The 26,516-nt window shown below is 35.5% G+C and overlaps 1 protein-coding gene across 1 annotated transcript in view; it reads right to left on the bottom strand.

The window, feature by feature from the left end:
* The window catches only part of TMPRSS15 (transmembrane protease, serine 15), a 55,150-nt gene that overhangs the window by 14,873 nt on the left and 13,761 nt on the right, over positions 1-26,516 (bottom strand). Inside the window, 12 exon segments of the mRNA XM_010288527.1 lie at positions 1,131-1,263; positions 3,940-4,050; positions 6,481-6,630; positions 7,096-7,221; positions 8,500-8,589; positions 13,371-13,512; positions 14,707-14,857; positions 15,340-15,442; positions 17,813-17,962; positions 19,205-19,342; positions 19,917-20,026; positions 21,745-21,853. Of these exon segments, the coding sequence (XP_010286829.1) occupies positions 1,131-1,263; positions 3,940-4,050; positions 6,481-6,630; positions 7,096-7,221; positions 8,500-8,589; positions 13,371-13,512; positions 14,707-14,857; positions 15,340-15,442; positions 17,813-17,962; positions 19,205-19,342; positions 19,917-20,026; positions 21,745-21,853 (1,513 nt within the window).

Below are 26,516 nucleotides of genomic sequence, written 5' to 3'. Positions count from 1 at the left end.
GGAAAGAAGGTTACTGGCCACTGTCAAGGACAAGGTATTTGACTAGAAGAACATTTATTCATAGATTGTATGTTCTTATGTGCATGTGTAAATGAGATAACTACATACATAAATTACAATCAGGATTTGTGCATGCAGGTATCTGATATTTTCATAAATGCAGTACCTACCCAAACGGAAAAAAATAAAAAAAACAGACCAGCATACAGTCATCCAATCATTAAAAATATTTTCAAATAACACTTTCACATTTTTCTAAGTCCTCCTAACTCTGTGATTTTTACAATTAATTTATCAGAAGGGCATTTACAGGCATCCTACTTTGATCAGAGACCAACATAACAAATTGTAAGCTTAGAATTTAATTTGATTATTACCTGGCTGAGTGATGTTCCCTAAAAACCTCATCACTGTAGGAAAGCTATATATTATTCAGTAGATGGCAGTGAAATTGCATACAGTGTAAGTAGGGCCATAATTTAGGCCATAAATTTTACCATAGATTGAAAAATACAACAGTTCTGCAGTCAACTCTTCCCTTGAAATTCTGCTGAAGAATGTCTGAAGCCAAATGTATTTTTTAAGTCATATACTTCCCTCCTCCCTCCCCCTTTTAAGTATACCTCAAGAGAAATACAGTTTCCTCTCCCAACATCTCAGATCTAATGAATGACAGGTATTAAATGTATTGGGAGCCCAATAGCAGAATACCCAAGTGACTATCTTGAATTTACTTGAAATCAACATCAGTATGATAGCAGAGTAGTCAAGGCTGCTGACTGCTCCAACTTTATTCTTGAGCCATCCTCATAAAAGTGTAGACATAAATGATGACATAAAGTGATAAAAGACTAATACTTCCACATCAGTCTCCCAATGTTCTCCAATGTGTATCCTCATGCCTAATCTGCCATATTCAGTCATCAGTCCTGTAATGAATGCCATCAAAACAGGGTTTGCAACACTTACAAATTTGTTGGCACACCAAGCACTTCCACTTGCCACAGAAAAATACATTTCCCCTTTCTTTGGATGGTAAAGACACCAGTAAAATGATGAGGAAAACACCAATTTACAGACTCAACAAACCTGCAAACAAGATACAAGGACAATCAATATTTTTTACTCACCCTAATCCGAGCAGCTGGCAAACATTGTCTGAAATCTGTTCATTCCAATCATCTGCACATGCCAGGTGCCACGTCTTCCCAATCCTGGCCTGTACCAGCCCTTCGGTGCTTACAGAGCCATTAAGCAATCTCACTGTAGGCCAAAATGGACAGAAACATTTTAGATAGGTGATAAACCACCCTCCCCCCCAACCCCAAGCAAACAGAAGTGTAACATAAGCAGATTTATTATTGCCAGCAAAGAACAAAAAAAAAGTTACAATACATTACAGCGGTAATAAAACCAGAATCTCCAGGATGTTCTGCTCCCACAGAAAAGAAATGTTATTGTTATCTCCTTCTATATTTCTGCCACAGGAGGGTTTTATACACTGTATTTTGCAAAAGTCTCATGAATAGACAATAAACAGTACATTTTCCATCAACTCTAACCACTATATTTTCTTAGCCAGCATTATGTAATTTCAAGATACTGTGTGAAGCTTTAGCTACAGGATGCTTAGTAACACTGATTATAATTAAAGTTCAAACCAGAGCTGACAGAAAAATTTAATTTTCCAGTTCCAATTGCTATGAGAATTTTCACTGCTTTCATCGCAGCTGTAGTTAAAATACACACAGAGATAATAAAACTCCCTGAAAATCAACCTTTCTATCAAAATTTTTCCCAAAACAGAATATTGAGATCAAGAATTCAGAAGCTCATAAAGTATTTGGTGAAAAATCTTATGCTATTGTTGTAGCGACTAAGTTGGACCATAAGGTTTAAGAAGGTCAACAGAATCCCATATATTTCTCAGGAGCTATAGCAGCATTTCAGGCAGGTGACAATTATTGTGAGCATGAAGGAGGGAAAAACATACAATGCATTTAAATTTAGTGGTTGACAAAATGCACAGTATTTTTTTTAAAACCTTAGTTGTCCAGAAAACCTTTTTTCAGCAAAACATTTCCACAAAAAAGTAAAGCATACCCAATATGGAAAAAAAAAAAAATTTAGATTTTTAGGAATGCCTCTTTGACACCCAGAGTGCATGAATGAAAGAAGTGATATACAATGATTAATTAACAGTAAACTTCAGTCATGAGAAATTTTTGAGCAGTATTGAAAAGTCTCAGAATGGCTTACACTGCAAGATTTCTCCAAATTACTTTGACACCTCTCCTCTCTTCTACCTCAACTATAATTCCTTTTCCTTTCTCCTCATGAGATCCATGTTCTCCAAATACATTGTTGGTAAGGAATAAGAGAGTCATTAAGCACTCAACAAGTGCTCAACTCAAATGTCATATATATTAGAATTCTGCAAAGGAAGAGGTATCTGTGCCTTTTCTTTGCAGTCCTTGGGAAGTTTCAGAAGTTGGAGTATTTGAAAATTACAGTTTTTCTAGTTCAAATTGCCACTTCTGATGGGAAATTGAAATTGGTTTCAGAAAAATGAGCACGACTTTTGGATACTGAAAAGGCTGAGTGTGAGGCTGAGTGTGAGGAATATTCATTTTATTTTAAGGCTTAGATTGATTCAGCCAATGTTTGACTTAAATGGGTTTTTGGAAACAATTCTCCCAGTCGTTTAATGTGAGGAAATTTGTTATGAAGTAATAGATAATCTATGGCAAAACAAATCTTTGGGAAAGTTTATATCATGTTAATGTAGATGATGGTTACGTTGTTCAGATCTTCTTCAACAATGGCTGGAAAACACCATTCAAGTCCTCTTTGCTTAAGAAGAAGCTGAAGTGAATTTATTTCTATGCATTTTTAAAGGAAGAATATGTTTGCAACAACATAGCTAATTGCACTAACACACAGAGTGTGTTCGAGCATTTATATACACATACATATATTTATATGTGCCATATATACAAAAATGAATACCGCCCCCCGTAAAAGGCGTTCAAATCAATGAGAACTGTCAGTACACATCCAAGGACATATCTGATCCCTAGCAGTCCTCTTTAAAACAAAGGAGTATGATGTTGTCCTGAGCTTAAAAGCCTGCTTTTAACTCTTCCATTAGTGCTCCGTAATAGGTTGTCAGAACAGCACTTTGTCAGAAACAGCAATTTAATTTCTGTGCCAGGCCCAACATGATTTTAATATGTTTTACATTTAAATTATTGTGTAGAGAATGCCACGTCCACGTTATGTGAAACGACATATACTGTACACCCACACTTTGGAAAGAGCCGTTTTACCGGAGGACTAAGCAATGGCAGCTGTTGGTCTCCGCGGTGTAGGAACGTGCACACCCACTATGAGCAATGGCTGCTGCTTTTGCAGCTCTGCCATCCCTTCACCCTCCGGCAATGCCTCCGCAAGATGGAGCTCAGGCAGGCCGGAGGGTGCAACGTGCTGCAGTTTGGCTTCGCACCCACAAGACTACCTGGGAATTTCCATCAAGGTGACTCTTATTCTCCACCTTACAGTGCAGAATTTATACTGCTGTGAAACTCAAATTAATGACAACAAAAAATGATAGAATTTGGGAACACAAAATGGATACAGCAGGAAAGCAGGTAATGAGTTTTCATTTAATTTTGAGGCCGTTATAAGCAGCCACAGTTTTAACCACAGAGGAACTTCCTTACCTTTTCCAGAGATCTTCACCAGCTTACACACGCCATCTCAGAAAAGTGACTTTGTTTTTTTGGCCTTGACAAACCCAATGAAATACTGCTGTGTAAATCGGCATGGCCTGCATGCAGCTGCAGTAGTCCATGTTAGCTGAGTTTTTGTGGCTGTTTTCCTAGGTAATTCCTACCGAATAAACATGTATTCCTTCTCTTTGTATGAAGGAACCCTTACCGCACTTGGCTTCATCAGAGCCATCTGCACACTGAGGTAGGTTGTCGCAAAGGTTGCGCAGTGGTATACACTCCCCGCTACCACACTGATGCTCGTCAACTGCACAAGTTCCTGAAGGAAAACAGGAAAAGGAAAATTAATCCGTAATTAAAAGGAAGGTTGATGTTTACTGGAGATAATACAGTTCACCTGAAAGAAAAAATGAGTGGATAGTATGCAGAACCTTTGATTTCTTTCCTTTCCTACCCATCTCTTTTTGAAAATAAAGATTATTTTCAAATAGAAGCTAATTAAGTGTAAAATCTATGGTATTATACCTTGTAGTTTCTGCTATAGTTAGCGTTGCTCATTTACTAGTGTTCTTCTGTTACACGTAATAAACTTTGGAGGGATGAGAAAAGACAAATCCTGATCAAAATCCTGTCAAAACTGGCTAATGATTTCAATTTCCAGATGTTCAGCCCTTTCAAAAAAGTTGAGAGACCTTAAAGTGTGTCAAGTCAAACACACAAGTAAAGAGGCATAGAAAGCCAAGAGTCTCCTGACAAAACCTGTCTGGGAGGAAAGGTGGAAGAGACAAAAGTAAAAGAAATTAATGAGGAAAGCATTCACAAAAGTAGGATTAAGCTACTTCGGTATCAGTTATGTAACAAAAGTAGATCAGATTGAGAGTAAAATATAAAATTGTAATTCTTTCTATGGCCAAAGTGTATTTTTAGTGGCACTCGTTCTAGATATTTACAGGAAATACACAGTCATAAACTTAAATTCCATGGAAAATTTGTTTATTTTCTTTATTTTACCTTCCTGGACTTACTGGCTGAAACAGTTAATTATCTAGAAGTCTTATTGAAGGCAAGATAATTGCTTTGTTTGTGAATTTTTAATATTCATGTAAAATGATTCATTTATCAGTAAGTATAGCCTGTTGTACAATATGGAAGCAAAATAAAATGGTTTATAAAGGGACTGAACCAGTTCTTCACACATTCAGTGGCCATAACTTATGCAAGATTTTCCACAGAACTTAGTTTTCACTTAGACAGTTTTTTTATTATATTGCATACTATCAAAAAGTATTTATTTTCAAATTATGCTTCCTTTTCAAACACTCAGTATTCCATGGAAAAATAAAATACAAAGAAAAATAAAATACAAAGAAAAATCTGCTTTTCTTGTAAAATTAATTTATTTACTTACAAGTCTTTTATCCTTGGGTGTTAATGTCATTAGTCTCTGTCCTTTGGCTGCAAACATCATGTATAAGCATAATTCTTTTGCAAATGGAACCTTTTCAATATATTTAACCAGAACTGGCAATGGCCATTTTGAGAACTCTGCCTTGCTAAGCTTAATTTTTATTTTACAACAAAATATGGACAAAGCTGGCTCAGCACAAATGCTGAGCCAGCTAAAAAAAAAGTTATAATGTTGTTGGACTGAACAAATGTGACAGAAAAGGCAGAACAAAAAGCCGCAAAATGGTCATATGTCCATATAAACCTGCCTCAATGGGCCTAAACAGAGTTGATTTTAAAAAGGTAAATCAACGGTTAAGATTTTTGTAAAGATCAAGAAAATTAATATTATTGTTACTGTTAATCTATAAAAAGTATGCCGCTAGCTAAACATGCTGGGAAACACTTATCTTTTATGATATTTAAAGTAAGAAAAAAAGAGTATAGATTCGTGTTGACTTTCTGTTCATGCAGATGAATGGTACATAACACATTTCTGAATATATACTGCTTTTTCTTTCTCTTTTTTCTGCTGTCAGACTTCCACAGAAGTAATACAAAGCCTCTAATTAATTCCATCAAGATTTGGCCTAGAGTTAGTGTAAGTATTTGTCCTGGAAAGCATATTGCTGTTCCGTGTACTTTAGCATTTGGCTCCATTCCACATGTTTTTGGAGAGCTGATTGCTGAATTACTTATGTGAGTGACAACTCTAATTGCAGTCCCCAACAAAACCAGGAGTCTTTCAGAAGGGTACTGGCTGGGACCAGAAACACTGCTGTCCAAATATTTAAAAAACTAACTCTTTCCAGATCCTTCACATGCTAAGGATGAAATTTTTAAAGATGCGAGAAGGACCATATTGCAAACATTAATCAGAGTTACCATATAAATTTTTCTCTTCTAGTGGATGTGATTGATAATAAATATTTTACAAATGCATTTAAACACACATTAATGACACCCTCAAATGAATCACAAAATGATGTTCTGTTCTGGGGCTGGTATAGGGAATAGTTCGTATTTGCCTTTTATCTTAACATTTGAATAGTTTTTGGTCAAAATATTGAGTTAATTTTTCACATAATATCACAGAGTTTCAGATGATACAGACATTGGTCCAATTACGCTAAAGCAAGAAAAATGTCACTTTCCATGCTAGAAAATATAAAGTACAGATGGGTAACTGCTAGGCTTTTTCTCTTCAACTTTTTCATATTTCTGTTGATCAAGGGCTTAGATTCACCTTCCATTCTCCACTTTTTCTCAATGTATTTGACCAGTGGAATAACGTCTTAAATACAAGGGTTCATATCCTTACCTAGATGGTAGCCAGTAGTAAAGTTTGCAAGAAATCCCTTCTTTGTTGCAGACTTGTCCGTAAGGAGGATTACTGTCATCTGGTTTGTTGTAGAGAAGACATCTGGCAATGGGTCTTGTCCTGTATAGACAGCTATTCTCCAGGAGAACATGAATACATTTAAGCTATTTTGTTCTTACGTATTTGAGAATGTTTTGGGTTCAAAAGCAAACACTGCTACCACATAAACACCGTTATTCCCCAAAACCTAAATGTTATCAGACTGCAACGATCAAAGCTCAACCCCAAATTTTACACATCAGTATAGAAAAATAAGGTGCAACTAAGAGATTATACTTGTTTGTCCACAAACATGAGCAGTCTTATTTACTGAGAAGTTAATTTCATTTGGATTGCATAGAAAGCTGTGTGTGCAAACATTTGGGAATTGTGATGTCACATACACTATGCTTTCTCAAGTTTTCCTCCTAATTTCTGAGACTCAAAAATGTGAAAAAATATAGAATGAAATTAGAGGGAATTCATTTCCTTTATATTATATGCATTTGCTCTAGCTGTCTGATTACATTCATTTTATTACCCAATGCTGTTACTTGCCCAAAAGTAATGAATTTGGTCCTCTGCCATCTCTGACTTCAACTACATCATGAGTATTTTCCAGATCAAAAACCTGAAAGTGAAGTTGAATGTTTTTTCCCTTTTCAGCATTTAAGTACCACACACCTAGAAAATAATAACACACACATAGAATCACCTTTTCAGTTGTTACATTTACTGTCTTGTTTTCATGTTGAAGGATTTGGTGGGGGGTGGAAATCTCTGCTGGAATCACCCAAGAGACTTAGAGTTCTAAATATTATCTTTAAAAGCAACTTATTCTGTCAAAATCCAAAATTCAATTGACTCTCATTCTCTAAAACACTTTTTTGAAAACTGGATTTAGGCTCCTAAGATATACACACATGCATTTTTTACCATTTGTGACAACTGTGAGTTTCCCTAAAGCAGCAAAGGTAATTCTTTTGTAACTGTGAAAATGTGACAAATAGTCTTGTCACTTAAGTCTTATTTGACAGTAAGATAATTTCTACAATCAGTCACAGAAGCCTGTTTTTCAAGTTAAATGTCTCTTTAGAGAAGAAGTATTTGTTTCTCTTTAGCCTATGCTTTATCATATTTAATCTATGTAAGTGTGGATACTATGGAAATGTTGTAAAGAAAGTACAAAACCCAACCATTGTTTAATCTGTTCATAGAATGAAAAGTATTTTCTTACTAGTAGGAACCTCATTTGGGAACTTGTGAAATTAATACCTGGAAATGTCTCTGGGTCAGAAATACAAAATTACAACTCTTGTGATTAGCATCCCAACACAATTCTCCAGTTAAAGGTGAAGTAATAAATAATCAAAATTTCATTAAGACGCAATGACAAAGTTCTCTTCCTTGATTCATCCATCAACAGCAAATAGCGGACCATCTTGAAACATTTTCACTTTTGCCAGCTGTAGCTTAATCTAAATCAAATAACATCAGCAGAATAACGGTGTCTTTTCACTAGTACGTTAAGAAACTTTCACTAAAATGAGGATCCCTTGCAAAATGCATACAAACATTCTTTGGCCCTAGAAAAGGTTAACTGTTTAACAGAAGTGACGATTATATTAACATGGCAATTACATTGAGGTGTAATGGTAAAATGGGGACTTTCAACACCTTGTCTATCGTTGCATTGACATAAAGATGTTTGACGTAACAGGCACAATGGAATTGGGCTGTCTGAACCCATTCCAAGAGATTATGCTTGTCTTCACCACTTTTTAATCAACTGGCACATGATTCCTTAGCTTCTGCTAAGTGCCATATAGACTTCAGTTAAAAGATCCCACAGGATAACTTAGATCTTTTTTGCTTGACAGCATCTGTCTTGGGAAAGCAGATTTAGTATCTCCACTTTTATATGGCTAAACTTTTCCTGAAGACCTGAGAAGAAGGACTTACAAAAAGCTTGATTAGGGTAGTTGTTTGGAAAGTTTTCAGAGCTGAATGTACTGTTTGGCTCCCAGAGTTCAACTGCCCCTCCACAGTCAGCTGAAAAAGAAAACGTTTCAAAAACATAATTAACCTATGTTCATACTTTTGCAATCTGTTGTAACAAAGATAATTTGGAAAAAGTAATTTTATGAAGAGTATATTCAAACTAACTTAATCACTGTAAGCATTCAGTGACAGTACTGTTAAAACAAGAACAATAAGTTGTGAGAAGCCAACACTCCAGTAAGGGCACAGAGCATTGAAGAAACAAGGTGTGTAAGAAATTCACTGCCCTTATTAGTTACAGTGTCTAAGTCAGACCTGCTGACACATACAATCGATGCCATAGTGTTATCCACAGCTGTAGTTCATATATTGCTGTTTTTTGCAAAGTGCGAAATGCCCAGATGCACAACTGTATTGATGATGGTGCTATGAAAAGTCTTCCCCATGTAGTCAGGGGAAGGACAGAGTCTGTCCTTCATTTGGTGATTATTGGTCTGCAAGCTGAACACATGACAGAAAATACATAGAAAGGAATGTGATATTGTCAAGTGTATAATTTGCTAGTACATTAATATAAAAACTAGAAAATATCAAAGAAAGAGAGGAAAGCCCCTGCCCCCAAATATAACCTATTTATGCACTTAGCTTGTATGCTTTGCTTATTATCTGATTGATCTTCTCGCAGCATTAGCAGAGATACTCAAGTATAAAACCCATTTTGTCATCCAGCAAATAAACTTTATAGCAAAAAAATCCTTATACTGTTATTTTGATTTCATCACAACCCTAAAAACCTTTACAATTACACCTTATAATGTAAATGGTAAAAGTAGACATTTGCTTTTTTCTTGAAACAACTGCGCCAATAAGAAAGGTCTTTATCATAAACATGTATATGCACTTATATGTAAAAATGAATAAAATTTATTTAAAAGCAAATATTGTAGACATGTATATACACACAGACACACAGACATAGCTAACTGTACTTTATATATTCAATATTCTCTTTCAATATATAGTTTAGATGGTGGTTTACATCTGAAATATGTCAGCTTCATATTCAAAAACTTTACTTCGTATTGAGAATATTACTTATTTTCATTTCAGCTGTACAATCAGAATGAACTTTGGTGTTTTCCCACTTACGTTGTTTGCAGTTACTTCATTCAAAAATAAACAGTGTTCCTCCACCTCCTTGAGGAAATAGAAGTTTAGGCAAAAGACTACTTTTTTTATTTTGTTTTGTTGTTGTTTTATTCTTTGAATTAAAATTGATTTTTTTAACTTTCAGACTTTGGATAATCTTTAACAGTCCCACCCCCACTCCCTCCTTATGGCTCAAATTTTGCATTTCATTATGCCTGTCAGTATTGCATACTCTGAGCCACTTGGTTGAGGACTGCAAGATCTACAAGTCCTACTGAGTTTGCCCATTGAATCTCACTGGGAGGAAGCTCCACTAAATACGAGAAAGATTTGAACTTTCTCACAATAGCCATCTTACAGAACTTCCTATTTCACCAAATCACTCCTGGCAAGAAAAGCTGAACTCTGAAAGGAAAAGGAACTGTTAACAGCCACACATAATAAGTCACACAGACTAATAAATATATTGTGTTTCAGCTGCATGGTTCACTGTGAGGACTACTTTCTGTAAACACCATTAATAACAAATAAAGATTACATTGGTTTTTTTATGGAACATTGCTGCATGTACAAACAGACACCCAACTATTGTAGAGCTGCATGAAGAATATATGATTCTTAGCCAGTATCATCTGATGATAGGAGCAGAGCAAAAACAACTTTCTTAGTAGCAGAACAGGGGCAATATGATGAAATCTTATCTGGTGTTGACTACATGTAAGGCACATTAGCAATGATCTTCTTTCTCTTGCATAGAAAAACAATAGAAGTAATTGATTTTACTCATGTCTGGAAAAATGTTTTAAAAATTTCTAGTGATCTTTAAACACAAATTTATAGGGAGTTATTTGTATAACTGTCATTCGTTAGAGAAACAAATAGCAATCAGCACCAGTAATCTTGGGCCTTTCATTGAGCATAATAGACAATTTCCATCAACATTGTAGAAAACAATGTATGACCTATTAATAAAAAAATTCCTCTGTGCTTTGGCCAAAACTTTAATTTATATTGACATACACATCTTATGTGTGGAATCTACAATGTAATTTCCACACTGTTGTTTGTGTTAAGAGAGAGGTTATAAATGAATACGGAGATAAAAGCAATCTTTGTTTTAGATGAAAGTGTAAGCTGACAATTTTGTGCAAAAGATAAAAGCAAATCCAGCTTCCCTATCCCACCACCAAATTTTTTTTTTTACATTTCAATGAGCTTTTGTGGTACTGTGAATGATGGCAGTGCCTCTTACCAAAGCTCTAAGTCTAGCGAAAGAAATTGGCTCAGCTCACGTTCTTTCATCTCTCATTTATAGACATGACACTTGCAGTGAAGTAAGCTTGCCCCACATCCATCAAAGTAATTTCATGCTTCTTTGAAGATGATTGATAACATTCACTTTTTTTAGCAGGTTACAGATAGCATATACATAGCATACCTCAACAAATTTATTCAAAGAAGTTAGTTTTTCCCCAGCGACAGCTTAGACTGTGCTTTTGTATCATATTGAAGGACAGTATGGATCCTTTCCAATCTCTTTCATATGGAGTTATATGCCACATGTCCACTTCCTTGTTTTTGAATATTAAAACTTTATCACCATATTTTAGGAAGAGATCTATAGTTTGAATGACATTTCTTTGGTGTTTTCACAGTAGCACTCAGCTACTATTTACCACAGGGTCATTCTACCACTATTTGATGTGAATTTGTGAGGTGTGTTTACCCACAGTACATGAAATATGGGTGGAGGTGGCAGACATCAGCACTTCTCCACAGCATTAGTTTAATGAAAACTGCAATCATATTCCAGAACTCACTTTGGTAAATTATAGCTGAAATTACTAATATCATTAAAATTTAATTTCGCAGACAGAAACATCTTGTTACACTTTATGTCTCTGTGTCTCAGGATGGATCTCTAAAGGTGAATTTTGTTTTTATATTTACAAGGTTTTATTTTCTTACCTGTCATGATGCAGTAGATTTAGAGGTGATAGAATTGATAGAATGACAATATTAGTACACAGTGCTTCAATATGAACACAATGCAAGCAGTCTTTTTCTGTTATTTTAATTTTAGATCACACTTATTTACTGTATGCCGTCAAGACAGCAACTAGCTGTGCTTTGTAAGTGACAGTAAATCTAATAGGAGGCGGTCCTGGAACATACTCACTGTTTGTTTTAATGATTTGAAGCTGTCTGTGAATAGGTCTTCTGTAGAAATCTCTTTTTTCCCCAAAATGTCATGCCTCTCACAGTAAATTACAAAGCCCTATCAGATATTTTAACGATTTTTTTCCATAAGCTCTATTCATATTTGTATAGGTTTTTGCTTTGAAAGTGCATGGACGAGGTTAACATCATATGCAATCTTTCTTCATTGTTTTATATACATTTTCCAGTTTTATAGTGATGACTACAGGCATTTTTTAGTATTTTTCTCAGTGAGATTCTTCTAACTATCTCTGTGAAACTGGAATGTTTTGAGAAAGCTTAAATCTCTGTGCTTTCCTCTAAAAGACTACAATGGGTCTGGATCAAGCTGTACAACCTGTCTGGAGAAGTGCATATATAATGTAGGTAGAGATGTTTCATGTTTCATTAACTTCTACTAGACTTCGAGAAGATGGCAAAAATGTGCAAACAAAACCAACCCTCCTCCATTTTCCCGCTGAATCTGTGATTCAGAAGAGGTGCCAAGAAAATAGCGAGATGAAATGAGGCCCCGTCAAGCAGGAAAAAAGCCCCATCCATTATTAGTAGAGCAAACACTTAGGCACTCCTGCCTTACTACAAGGAGCAGAGTTAGCAAAGGCAAAATTGAAGAAATCAGGCTTAGATTTTGACACACTCCATAATTTATGCAAATATTGAAACCTCATTAAATCAGGGAGTGGAAACAGTCCTTTAGGGTTTTTTGTCTATTAATTTCCTCCAAAACCAGAACAACTGCTGACTGTCCTTCTGTCCTTTCTGTTTCCCTGTTTAATTTTTTTCAAAGCAAATATTGCTTTCTTTTTCCTTTTTAATGTAATCAGATAAAGTAGGAATAATAATATGTCCAAATGCATATTGGAAAGAACTCATTCATTGTAAGCCTTATTCCAGATAATACCTCCATTTTAGGTATTAGACACTCACATAGATCATGCTCCATTCTTAAACCATTCTGGTGCTATTATAGATTCATTCCCCTAAACATGGGAATTTTCAATGTGCATGTGTTCTCAGAGCTTGCTGACGTTTTACTATTGAGACCTCTAGTGATGTCATTATGTGACTTTGCTCATTCTCTTCTTCTTCTGCTACGTTGCCTATAATTTCAAATATAGAGGTTATAATCTTCCTTCTCTTCCTTTTTACTCCCCCTGCAGTGGTTTCCTGGAAGCTAAACTAATTAAAGCTTTTAGAGACAAATTCTGAATTCTTTAATTATCCTCCATTCTTCAAGTTTTGGAAAATACTGTACTTAATAGGTTAAGCTGTGAATCTACCAGTTCTGTTGTTATCAGTGGAGCCATGGGCAGGGAACCTGTTCCCTAGTGTGTTATCCTGAAGATAATTTTGTAATGCTGAAGAGAGATTTCTATTAAAATGAAGGTTGAAAATCCTGAATCACTCATAAACTAATACAGTAATAGAAAATGGCAATCAACTGTAATTTAGTGTTTACTTACTGGGAACCGAAGGGACAGTAGTAACAGCTGGAATCACAGTTGGGTCCACATAAATACTTTCATTACACTTTCCCTTTGTCAGACCAATGTCATCCAAGGCAATATCACTGGGACCACGCTTTTTAAAGGCGTCAAAAATAACCTGAAGTTCATGAAAACAGATTAGAATTTTATAATTTTAAGAAACATTTTCCCATGCTGAAACATTCTGTCTTCTTTCTTGACTGCTCTTATTTCCACTGTAATCTGCACTGGTGCTACACTCATCAGGGATGGCATCAGGGATGAGACAGGATTCCTCACAAAACAAAACAGCACTATGCAAACTGAATGGATCATTCTAAGGAACGCGGGAACTTCTTCGTATAAATGATGAACATGATTTCAAACTATTTAATAACTTTACTTTTTATATGTATATACACATAATTTTTGAAACAGAAATTCTATACTATTCATGTCATCAGTTCAAACTTCTCCTGACCTAATGGAATATCTCCATGAAAAATTGAAATTAATGTAATATGTTTGTTATTGTGCTTTAATATCCACATACTTAAAGCAATCCTGCTACCAAGGAATTTGTGCTGGTGAAATATAGCTAGGTATAGCACTCTTCCTAAGATCATAAAACACACATTTGCTGGAAATCTGATGCAGCCAGGTCACAGATGCATTTACTTCCTCAGATGGTAAATGCATTTTTCTGGCAGTGCTTTTGCATCAATCAAAACTACTATAGCAGGACAAGGAACCCCAAATAGCTATAAAAAGAAATTGCTTTCAATAGAAAGCTATGGAAAGAATTGTCTAGCATAAGTCTTCGCCTTTTGTTTACAGGTAAGTCAAGTCACTTGTTAACCATGTGGTGCCAAATACATTTCCACCTGGAACACACTTTCAATGAATTATTCTGTAATTAATCAATGAAAATACTGCTTCAGAATCTGAAGCTATTTAATTTCTATTTTCTCATGGCTAAGTACTTCATATCAGACTCACTGTCGAGATTTAAACTCCACATCAGATTTTGATAGGCTTTGGACACCGTTGTTTTGTGGAAAGCTGTCTTTTGTGAGAACATTGATTGTCCCATGACAATGTTAAAGTTTTCTGTTTTCTACAATAATAATACTTTAAATTCCAGAGCAGGGAAGGGGTGGATGACAATTCAAATGGGGACTCCAGTCTCCTGCATTCTAACATTTATTTGATGGCATGCATTAGTAAATAGTACCAGATACTATCTTTGGAGCTGTGGATCATTGGGTGCATTTGGTAGAAAACTCTGATATCAATTTAGAAAAAATAAATTTCAAAAAGCATTTTAACAAACCTTAAAATCAGATGTTTCATTTAAAGTTACTTGTCCATAATTCCATTTGTTTCCATAGTTTCCTTCTTTCTGGAAAATGAGCTTTTCCAATCCGTGCTCATTAATTACGCTAACTCTTAAAAGGTAAACGTTAGTACCATACATGAAATACCTAGAGGGGGAAGAGCAATTTTGGTCTTATTAGAACAAAGTGAAATGTCATGAAAAAGTATCAAACTTTTTATTTTATAAATGATTTTATGGAATTAGGACTAATTTGCAGTGAACATGAAAATAAAATTAATTGTATGTTTAGATTACACCTGTAAGTCTTACTTGATACATTGCTATATTTTCTGCAGAGGCCTAATTAAGCTTCATGACAAAAAACATTCCAGGGATTCTTAATATGATTTCTGTATAGAAATTAATATTGGATGCATGGTGAAAAAGAAAATACATTAAAGCTAACTCCAAGACTCAAACCTAAAAAGAAGTCAGTTTCAGGCCTGGAGTTGAGACTGAGCATGGAAATCCAAACAGAAGCAGGTTTATATTGCTGGCACACTGACTTGGATTAACATTATATATGAAAGAAAGATATTTGGTTTTATTCTTAAACAAGGTATATGTTTAGGAATTTTGTAAGAATACCAAAAGCTTAGACAAGATAGATCTGAAGAGACCAGAGGCAAGCTCAGAATCCGGACCCTGTCTTCTCCAAATCCAAGTCCTATGGGTGTTGAAATATAAAATCCTGCAAGATAATAGGCACATTTTAGACAGTACAGGATTACTGATTTTTTTTTAATTAAAATTTTTATGTTAAAAATAATATCAATAATACTATGCACAGATAATGTTGCATGACTTGGAAGATTCCTGACACAATAAATGTGAATCATTATCCCAGGTTATATTAATCAGTCAAAAACATTAAAATGAGCTTTTAAGCTTGTTGGACACTCCTCAGAACTAGACAGGAAATGGTAAACTAGGACTTTTGGTCAATGGGAGATCTGCTCTTTTTTTAGTGAAGGCAGTGATTTACCTGAGCAATTTTTAATTAATTTATAAAAATGCCTTCCTGTTTGACACTGCTTGCTCAGAAGATTTTCCTGAATTTTTTATAATTTTTATCCATGTAAAAATGGGAAATATGGGTTGCGTGTTGGGGGGGGGGAGAAAATGACTACATAAATATTTTATAGCAAAGTGAAACATTATAAACAAGAACATTAATTATTTGGGGAAATTGAGTTTTTAGCTTTATTTATTTAGTTAATGCCTTGCAGCTGGGAATTTGGACTTCTTACTGCCATATGGAAATAAAATGTGAGGCCAGGCTACAGAAGCATTGTGATTTGTCACAAGAAAAGTAAAATTAGGCAGAGTTAAAAGTCCTAAAATAAAATTCTTACTTTCTTGAAATCATGGCTGTAATCTTAGATTTTTTTCTATCTATTTATCTATCTACTACACATATATGCAAATATTATATTCATAGAATATAAAAATAAATATAATTATGTAATTTAAATTACATATACGATATATTCTATTATTTATACTTCTAGATTAGCTAGATTTTTCACGTGGGAGGTTAAAGTACGTAAAAATTAGTCTGAAATCTGAATCAGACCTTTCATTTCCTGTCCTGAGTTAGAAAGCATGCATTAAAAGATACATGGTGTCTAGCCTTAAGAAAATGAACATAACATTCTTTTTCAGAAAAGGACTTTATATAGTCAAAGTGACAGTTCTCTGTCTTTGTTTCATCAATTCTCTGAGCATTCAGAATCAACTGTTGAGTATGTATTAAGTCCTTTGCTTTTCAAGAGCAGCAAAACAAAAATACACTGTCTGACTCAATGTATGTAATAGCTAGATATTAATGATGCAGCTCACGTTTTTACTTCAAAATCAGGTCATAGGAATTTGAATATTCAATACAATAGCAATGTTATATAAAGCAACATTACATATGTCAGCTTAGATCTAGTACAGTGAAACAAAGAGCACCTGCAATAAATTAGCATTTTCAAGAGAGATAGAAGTCATTATCAAGTATTTTCAAAAAAATACAAAAAACAAATTTTACATTCTTTCATCTGATTTGTATTCTAGGAGTCAAGTGGGAAGATAAAACAGTGTTCTGAAGATTTTTCAGAAAATGTGCATTTACTCAGAGAGAGGTGAATAATTTCTATCCAATAACATACTGAATAGTTTATTTTCTTGGGAGTAACTTCTTCCAGAATAATTTGCAGTTTTTCCAGTTATATGTCACTGAATAAATTCTGTATAAGTCTTGCATAGAACACATTTAACCGTTGCAAAATCCAGATTATGTTAATTAGTGTTAGCTGGACTGACAAAGCAGCTGAGAAAGAGATTGTTTGGTTTTCCAGCTGACGCAGGAAAAAACTTTTGGAGTCTAATTCTGGGATAAGCATTCATTATATACATTCAAAATATGATACCTATCAGTATTGTTTCTTTAATTAAAACCCACATTTGATATGATCTCTCTTCCAATTAAGTTGTTTTGTTATAGCAGTTGCTGGAGTGTTTGTGTGTTTTATACAGGTGTTGAAAATTAGTGTGTTTGGTGTGTCATTCTAACTGGGGACACAGGTGCCTTATGGACCCTGCAGGTCAAGTTTTTATGTTAAATCCAAATTATTGAGTGACAACCATGAGGATGTCACCAGTAGATAGGGATGAAATAGAAGTTATTTCCCTAAAATTTAAGTATACTTTTTTTTTTCCTTAAGGCAAACATGTAGTTATTTGACCTATAACACTGTAGCATAATAGAAATTCCTTTCTCAGATAAAGCACTTTGGCATTTTAATAGCATTGAAACTTTTCAATACCTCACACTTAAATCACTTTATATATTCTTTTATTTCTTCTTTTAGTTTTGGTATATTTCCACAAGATGTCAATCAGTAGCGTAAAACGTTTTGTCTGGTAGTCCTGACTCATTTTTATGACAGAATAAAATTACATCCCAATAATGCCCCATGAAGAAACCATTGTATAGTGGTACATATGCTAATATATATGTACATACAAATCGAGCTTTTCCTTTAATCTGCAAGCAACTTGTACTTGATCTTACCTGATGTGTTGCCAAATGTATGATCAAAATCAGGACCACTCATAAAGGGAAAGGTAGGGCCCTGAACTCTCTCCCAGTCTGAGTCATCATCTAAATCTTGTATCCAGTAACAAAAGCCATCTTCAAAAGTGCAGTTGACTTTCTCATAGTCTGTGAATAAGAAAGTCTAGTAAATAAAAATGACAGAGACGCTAAGTATTTTCTCAGAATTACATAAGAATGAATGACAAAAAATGTAAATTTTTAAATATGTTTGAAAACTGAAGCCCACGGTGACTCAATTTCCTCTTCCATGCAATGCAACATAATTACTCGAGTAAGTATGTCATTTGTACTTGTTAACAAAAGACTATCACTGAAGGTGGCCCTACATGTTCCTGCACTCATTCATCAACCTTCTTTTTTGATCCTCCACCAGTAATGAGGTGGGGGAATGAGAGAGGACCCCTTGCATAGCTAACACTAAGTGTTGACCCCACTCTTTTCTTCTTTTCTTCGCCAAGGCCTGAACGGCTCCAGCTGGAAGGGCTCACCACCAGAACTGAACGCTCAGAAAATGAGTGCTGTGCTCTGTGCACCAGGGATGCCCCTTTCCTTGCCCGTCTCCTTTGATCCTTCTTTGCTCACATATATTTGCTGCAACATCCTCATCACTTCCTGTGACGTTTTGCTCAGTGTCTTTTCACGGTGCCTTGAAGCGCAGGCCGGCCCCCAGCAAGGGCTTTCATATGACAAGAGCTTGCTGGCACTCTGGATGCTCCCTGCAGCACATCCCTTCCCAGTCACGTAGCCTGTTCACACTCTGCTCAAAATTCAGCAGCTGAAGAAGCCTTCACTTGTCCGATCTGCATCTATTTTTTTTTCCAACTACTAAACATCAGTGCCTGAGTCATATTGCTGCATTTTGTTTTCACTGTAGATTTACTGCATCTGGACTTTTTCCAATGTCTATTTGCTGAAGCAGGCATTTTCCTGAATGTTAGTTTTATCATTTGAGACTACAACTTGTGGCAATGAATTAGGACATCAGAAGACCTGGAGAGCAGGCACCGTCAGGTGATTACAGAATAACGATTAGTATCAGTGACTCAACAGTGTTCATTAGTGAACGAACTGGCTGAGAGGAATCTGATGGAGATACAGCCAGAGTTCTATTTAAACAGATTAACTTTGTAAGAGATCACCCCACTGTGGAAACCTGTGGACAGCCTTATTGAAATCAATGGTTTAATCTTTAAAACAGTATGAAATTTCTCAAACTGGATCTAGTTAGCAGACTGAGGTCAGAAGATACTGCTTCCCTTCTGATCTCCATTTTGTCAAATTGAAAACACAGTTGCACCGAACTGTCAGGATAACAAACACACACAAACACAAAAAAAGAACACTTACTGTTTAGTTCATTTGCACTAAATGTAGTGTACGTTGCATTAAAGCCGTTGTAATTTTCAGAATAATCGGATATAAATTGTGCTGTAGCCTCATGAGAAAAAATGTAAATTGTCTCAGGATTAGTCCCTGACAGAGAAGCTGAGAACAAATAAAGAATAATGTAGTCAGAGAGAAAACAATACCATGCGCATTAAAATCCCCTGTGCAGTGGATTAGCTCTTTGAATCTTAAAGAAAGCTTTAATAGGCAGAATCCCAGTTTTCCAGAACAGAATATAGAGACAGAGATATAGTGTCATCAATATTTCAAGGTCTGAGTAAAGCAATGTCATGCTTGCAATGAATTTCAGGGAGTACTTCTCCCAACAGTTTCATTTTAAATGCTTTCATTTTATGTCACTCTGTGTGATGCTACAGTATCTCCTGACAACATATTTCCATACTTGGAGATTTATAACTCTGGTCAAGTTACTAAGAGTGTTCAACTAAGATCTTTAAAAAAAATGTAGAGATTTCTTAATATATTAGGGAAGCGTTTATCTGGTCACTTCATAAGAGTAGATAAGTATATTGAAATCAATTGTCTAACAGGGTAACTTTACACAGATGTTTTCTTCCACTTAAACATACACGTGATTTTTTTCACTTCCAAACACTTATTTTACCATTCAGATTTTATTAATTCCAAAGTAATATCTGAAAAATAATCTTACCTCTTAAAATCTTGTTTTGTCCTATACCTTCAAAAATATTTAAATTGTCTGCATATGGTTGTGTCTCAAAAGAAGTGAAATTCAGTTTAATAGATAACCCTTGAGGCACTCTAAGATAACAAGAGAAAAATAAACGTCAAAACTGAAAGTCATGTTCTAGTAATCTTTTTTGAGTTTAGTGAATTCATTGCATGCTTGAAAGAAGTTAAGTTCAGAAACAATGTGAAATTACATTAATCAAAATAATTAATCAAGATGACCTATTAGATGTCTAACTTCTAGTTTGTAAAATTACTGAAGGAATAGGGCATAAATCTTTTGTAACAGTGTAAGTACTCCTTTACTTACTGGAGTTAAGTATATTTTAGGAACTGAATCTTCTAAACTCTAGAATCTGATATTCAGCTGAACAGGTTTTTGTGTTGGTGTTCCCCCCCTCATTTATTTACAATTACTTTTTAATACATGTTACTAATAGATAACATCTCACTGCTCGGGTAGGCTTCCTGGAGTCAGAGGAATGGTATCATGAATAGCAAGATATCAAAATCTGTCTCCTGAAAGTCCAAAATGATGTCTCATGTCAAAAACAGGATTTACCTGAAGATCTGAGGATCTCAAACCCACTGTTTGGGAACACTTTATCAAACCTAACCATCACCCAGTAAGCTTAATAGCAAAAGTAATTTTAACTAAAAAGTAGAAATGTTGGGTTTATTTTGCTTCAGTTCTGTTCTTTCAGTATATTTGATATTTATTACCTATATTCTATATTTAAGTAGTTCTTCCATTACCTTTCCACTGAACATATATGGTAGTCCACATGCTAAAACTCTACTATCACAATCAGTTGAGCTTCTGATATCACTATTTGTTTTCTGGAATTGAGAGACCCGTTGAAGATAGCTTTTCAACAGCAATCTGCTGGTGCTTATCAGTACTAGTAAGTAGAGAAGTGCGAAGTAAATATTTGAATATTGCTTTGTTGTTGTTGTTGTTGTTACATATTTCTCCATCGGAAAAAAAATCCTTGGTTTGAAAAAAGTAAAAAAAAAATAGTTGAAAGGTAATGTTTCAGGAAATTAATCTTTCAGGGAAATATTGAACATACTGCTCTTATTTTTAAGAGGAAAAGGAAATTACATCTTTTATCATACATTTATCATATTTGGAGATTTATAATATACTATGGCTTTCTTTTTTTTCTCCCCTGCCTATGAAGTGGACCTAGAGTGCTAAAAGTCAAATAGCTGTCCCTCCCCGTAAGTATGTATCATTGATTAAACAAATTGCATTTCTTGCGCCTCGGGCTTGAAAAGCATTTGGTGCTATTATGTCAAATGATACTTGTGCTTTTAAAATATATTCTGAAATGACTTAGGAGGAAAGGTGCTGTTAACTCCCAGATGAAACTGTGTACCCTTAAATGACAAGGGAATTCTTGAAAATTCTGTCTGTTAGTAACAGTTACATCATATAAAACCACTACCTAAAGCCTAGTATTTACTGTAATACTTTGAAACAAATATCTTGCAATTATTTTGACTTATGTTATTCATTTTGAGCTTACAAATATGTTCTTGTGCATACATGTAATACACAAGATTTCTCAAAATCATACCTAATAATATTTGTAAGTGGGAAAATTATTGATATAATGTAATGCAAGTTTTTAAAGACAAGTTACATAAATACAAAGGAGAAAATGCATATTTCCCATGGTGGGGTATTTGGAATATAAACAAATGGCATAAGGTTGGTGTGCAGGAAACAATATCACCTCATAATCAAAAAATGTTAGGTATAAAATTATTGGAAAATGGCTTACAGTATAATCCATTGGCAAACAATATTTGCATTATACGGTTTTGGATAATTCATAGAGTGAAAAAACCCAGAGGAATCAGTCAACATAAATTTTCCGTCACAAACTGCAGCTGTAAAGATATAATGAAGAACATTTGTCAAAATGCCATTTGAAAATCAGAATCCAAGCCAAAATGAGGGCAACCTTAGCTATTGGTTTACATGGATTACCTTGGAAATGCTTTGTAAGTAAAAATAGAAAGAAAGTAAAACACACTATCAACTTACTCCCATTTCTAATTCCTATAACTATTTTATCTCAAAGTACGATATGAAAAGAAAAGCAGTGCGGATAATTCACTTTTAAATTAGAGACAATCCAACTAATCCAAAGGAGTCCAGAGCAACTCAAATAACTCAAATCCAACAGCTGGATTCAACTAATCCAACTCTCTTTCTTTTATTTTATATATTTGTTAGGAAACAGGATCTTGCCTTAACAGTTCTTATCTACAGCTACTTTAAATCAGGAAACTGCGTTTGCACGACCAGAAACAATTTGACACCATGTGAATAAAAGCAAGAAAGGATACAGTTAACTATTGCTAACTCTACTTTTATGAGCTTCCTAGTTCCCCGCCTTATATATTACTAAGAACTAAAAGAGGTAAGTGGATAACCCAAGTTTCCTGCCAGCTATTGAATTCATTCACCTGAGGTGAATGTCATCCATCATCATATATTTTTTCAAAAAGCTTTTATTAGTTTTGTTTCCATGGTGCTGCTATTCCATTCTATGTATGTTCTTCAGTTTAAAAATCAGATATTAAAAAAAAGTTTTTTAAGCCTCAGCAAGGTTGGAAATGGTAATTCATGTAGAGTTATTTTTTTTCAGCAGACACTGAAGAACTGTTGAAGTTTTTGCTGCATCTCTTGAACATTATGTTAGGAATCTCTCTGATGATGGTTTTTCTTCAGTTTTTCAGAAAGCATCATAGAGCTTTCAAATAAGGATAAATCAGTACCATACATGAATATCCAGAGAGGTAAGGACAAGTTCTTCAATTTTGAGGCAGATAATCAGAAATTAGATAGAGCTTTTCATTAACATCAGAAATGAAATCATACCCATAATGATTATCCAAATTATGAATAATCGATCATATTGAAAATTAAATGGAAATTTTATTGAGCGTAGTTCTCCTCTGGGAAATGATATATAAAATGATAAATCAGGGCTCCTTGTCTGTTCATTTTATAAGTGTAAAATTCTTTCTGACTATGACTGTAGCAAGCACAACATAAAAATTAAGCTTTGCCTCAGTCAGGCTCAGGCATGCATTGTTAATAAAGACTGTGCAGAATGAACTTCACTAACAATTACATGTCTACTGCATGAGCTGGAATAGAAACATATTCCTTTCGCAGTCGTCTTGGCCCTTGAGAGGAAAACAGAACACATAAGATTTTAAATCCATAGACAAAAAGGGTCCGTGAAAGAGCGAGTTACTATTCTATATGAGAACACGCTACAGCTTCAGAGCTGAGTATTGGTATAGCAGTACTTTTGCTGTCTCCTGCCCTTACTATGGGCTAATATTTACAAACCTCTCCCACTGAGAAGAATAAAATCAGTGTGAGAAGAAGGAAAGTGCCCAGCTTGTTATTAATGAAGTGTGCAAAAAGGTGATACTGTTAACAAGAGGTTAGCAAGACACATCCAATCTAAAAAGGAGTTTGTAGCACTGGCAGTAATAAAAAGAGATCTAGCATACCGTTCTAATAAAAGTAATGACAAAAGTTTGCTCTTGTTAAATGTCTGTTCTTCTTGTTTCCTTTTATTTGTTTCTTCTTTCTTCTTTTTATTTGTTTCTTCTTATCTCTTAAGAGACAGTGAGTAACTTGAAATAGGACAGAAAGATTCAGGCAGAAGTCCTCAGGCTGCACATCTACAGCCTAGCAATAATCGGTGCTCGGTACTTCAGGAAGGAGCAGGGAGATAGCTGGGACTGACCTATTTCCCTAAAGAACCTCCCAGTGTTTCCTCATTGCAGGGAGGAGGCAGCTGTGGTCAAAGGCGGGCAGGGTCACAGAAGTCATTACTTTTCTGCCTCTTTCTGGAGCCCTCAGAAAAGCCTCATTTGTTCTCCTAATGAGACAGGAGACATCTTTTGTAGGAACCACTTTCACTGCTTCCCCAACACACCTCTTGCTGTCCATTTCTATTTACTGATGCTGCACACAGGGCACATTGGGAGGGCTTAATCCTGTTGTCCTTGAATTGCAGGGAGAAGCTCCCCAAACTGGTCAGATCAAGCCCATGTATTTCACTTGACGGGACCTTTCTCTGCCAAGGGCAGCACATTACTTCCTGGCTTACACATGATTAATCTCTCTCAGTACTGTAGTGATGCTGTGAGGTAGGTAATCACAACATGTTAGCCCAGGCATACAATAACTGCAAAGAGAGTCTGCAGAGAGAAGGACCTCCTGGAGTCAGCCTCCAGCCTCCTTTCCCTTACCCTTAGGTGCTACATGGCTGCTTTTCAGCAGTGCCAGCCATTATTAATAGATGCTCTTCAGACTTTCACTTTTCTCTAGAGACCCTTTCACTGAAGTTGCTAACTGCACTTTTGCAATGCCTTTTGTTACTGCACTGCATTGCAGAGCCAGAAAGAAACCTTTCAAGATAATTTTAATCAATAAAACCAAAAAAATTAAGGTGTTCAGGTGCCTGAATCTCTGCTGAGAATCTGAGATTTTATTGAATTCTGTCTAATGCAGGAAGAGACTATTAAAATCCATCCTTGTATCCTATATTTTAAAGCCACTAACATATTCTAAAATCAGAAGTACTTAGGGGGAATAATAATCAAGATAAAAAAAACAAACCAAGTTGTTTACAGGGCAGCAACTTCGTTGTGTGCAGGAATAGTTATAGCACAAATTATGAATTGGCTGTAAATCTCATTGTGAAACTCTGAAGCACTTCTGAAAGTCTAAACAATTTTAGCTTTTATATGGTTATATTTAAGTTACTTCAGGGATGGGGCATAAGTGAAAAATCAAAGAGGTGGAAAAATTGGCAGGTATCCCAAATGTGCATACAGCTTATTGCCACTCATTCCGCTGGTTTTGCAAAGTCTAGTAGGAAATCTAAATATATAAATTTAGAAAAGCCCTGAGTTTTTGGATGGAAAATTTTAAGACTGAAAATATAACATAAGTCATGGAACAACAATTTGTTCTCCAGCCAGAATTGTATTTCTGTAAGGTTATGAGCTGAAATTGCTAAACTAATGGTAACTGAATGAATTTACTCCAATACCTTTAATAAATGTGAACAAAACTTGTAAACTCAGACCTAATCATTCATAGTAACTAAAAAGTATTCACTTTGATAAGATGTATAATACTACTTTTTAACTATAAAGATCTGCACTTTTAAATTTAGCTATAACTAAAATAAAATAAAATGAAATAAAATAAAATAAACTATTACCCCAAACAAAATCCATGTCTCAAAACAACAGTATGATGGTACAAATGAATGACTAAATAACTCTCTGGGGCTTTGCTACGTTAATGCTTACAGTGGAACAAAGGTCTAGCTGAGGTTACTTTAGGACCTTCTGACTTCTTCAGCTGTAGGGGGACCTGCTCAGAAGCCATCATTGTTACAATCTAGCTGGATGCAGCTATTATGCGAACTCAGCATTTGGATGTGTTTCTGTGGATATTCTACTGAAGTATTTTGATAGATATTTTCCCAAAAAAGTTCAGTTAAGTCTCCCTTCTTAATTGGCTGCCCTTGGAAAAATGCAGGTAATGGGCAGGTCTGCAATTCATCTCTTTTTTTCTGAAGAAAATTCCATTTCTGGCAGAAGGGGTCAGCATGTCACCAGCCTTCAGAATCAGGCTTACAGATTCTTTAAAAAAAAATTGGTCTTGCTTGTTTGTTTTTAAAGCAGAGCCCAGCATTTTACATGCTTCTGAAAGCTCCGATCAGACTGCCCCCACCATTATTCTCAGGAAAGCTCAGAAGGTTGTTCTCACAGCAGGAGGAAATAAGCTTTCCAGATTTCTAGCACCAAATTCTATATTAAAAAAAAAAAAAAAAAAAAAAACCAAACAAAAACAAACAGACAAAACACTCAGCGATTTAGTCTCTCCAACTTCTCCTAAAACATTTGCAAAGTTCTTCTTGCAAATAAACTTTACAGATTTTTAACTGAGAGCTGAGACGGTGGAGAGCAATGCAGACAAAATTAACATGCGTGCCTCCCCACCCAAAAGCTGCATGCACCCGCACTTTGGTAAGGGGAACCCAGACAGCCTCCTTGCTGCAATTTCACAGTGTTCACTGCTACATGGAGCAGTGGCTGCTCTGCACGAAAAGGTGCTCAGGGATACCAGGCAGTTAGATAAAGGCAAACAAACCCACCGGGGCTGAAGGATATAAACTTTTTCCATTAAATACCAACCAGTTTTCAGGCTTGTAAGATTTTCACAGAATCACGGAAGGATTTGGGTTGGAAGGGACCTCTGGAGGTCATCTGGTCCAACCTTCGGATCAGGTAGGGCCACCTAGAGCTGGTTGCTCAGATTTTCACATCATCATCTTGCAGCTCTCACTGTGGTGCCAGCACCTCAAACATTTGTGTCAGCCACACAGACTCTCCTCGCACAGCCTCGCGCGCCGTGGCGCGATGCAGGTGGGTGCCAGCAGACAGAGCTATTCCTGCCAGGGCTCCGTCCTGCCCTGGCCGGAGTCGCGCTCTCCTGCCCTGGCTG

This window comes from Phaethon lepturus, unplaced genomic scaffold (assembly GCF_000687285.1).
Source record: "Phaethon lepturus isolate BGI_N335 unplaced genomic scaffold, ASM68728v1 scaffold4686, whole genome shotgun sequence".
NCBI classification, from domain to species: Eukaryota; Metazoa; Chordata; class Aves; order Phaethontiformes; family Phaethontidae; genus Phaethon; species Phaethon lepturus.
The sequence above is the reverse complement of the archived record's forward strand: the minus strand, read 5'-3'. Positions and strand labels throughout refer to the sequence as shown.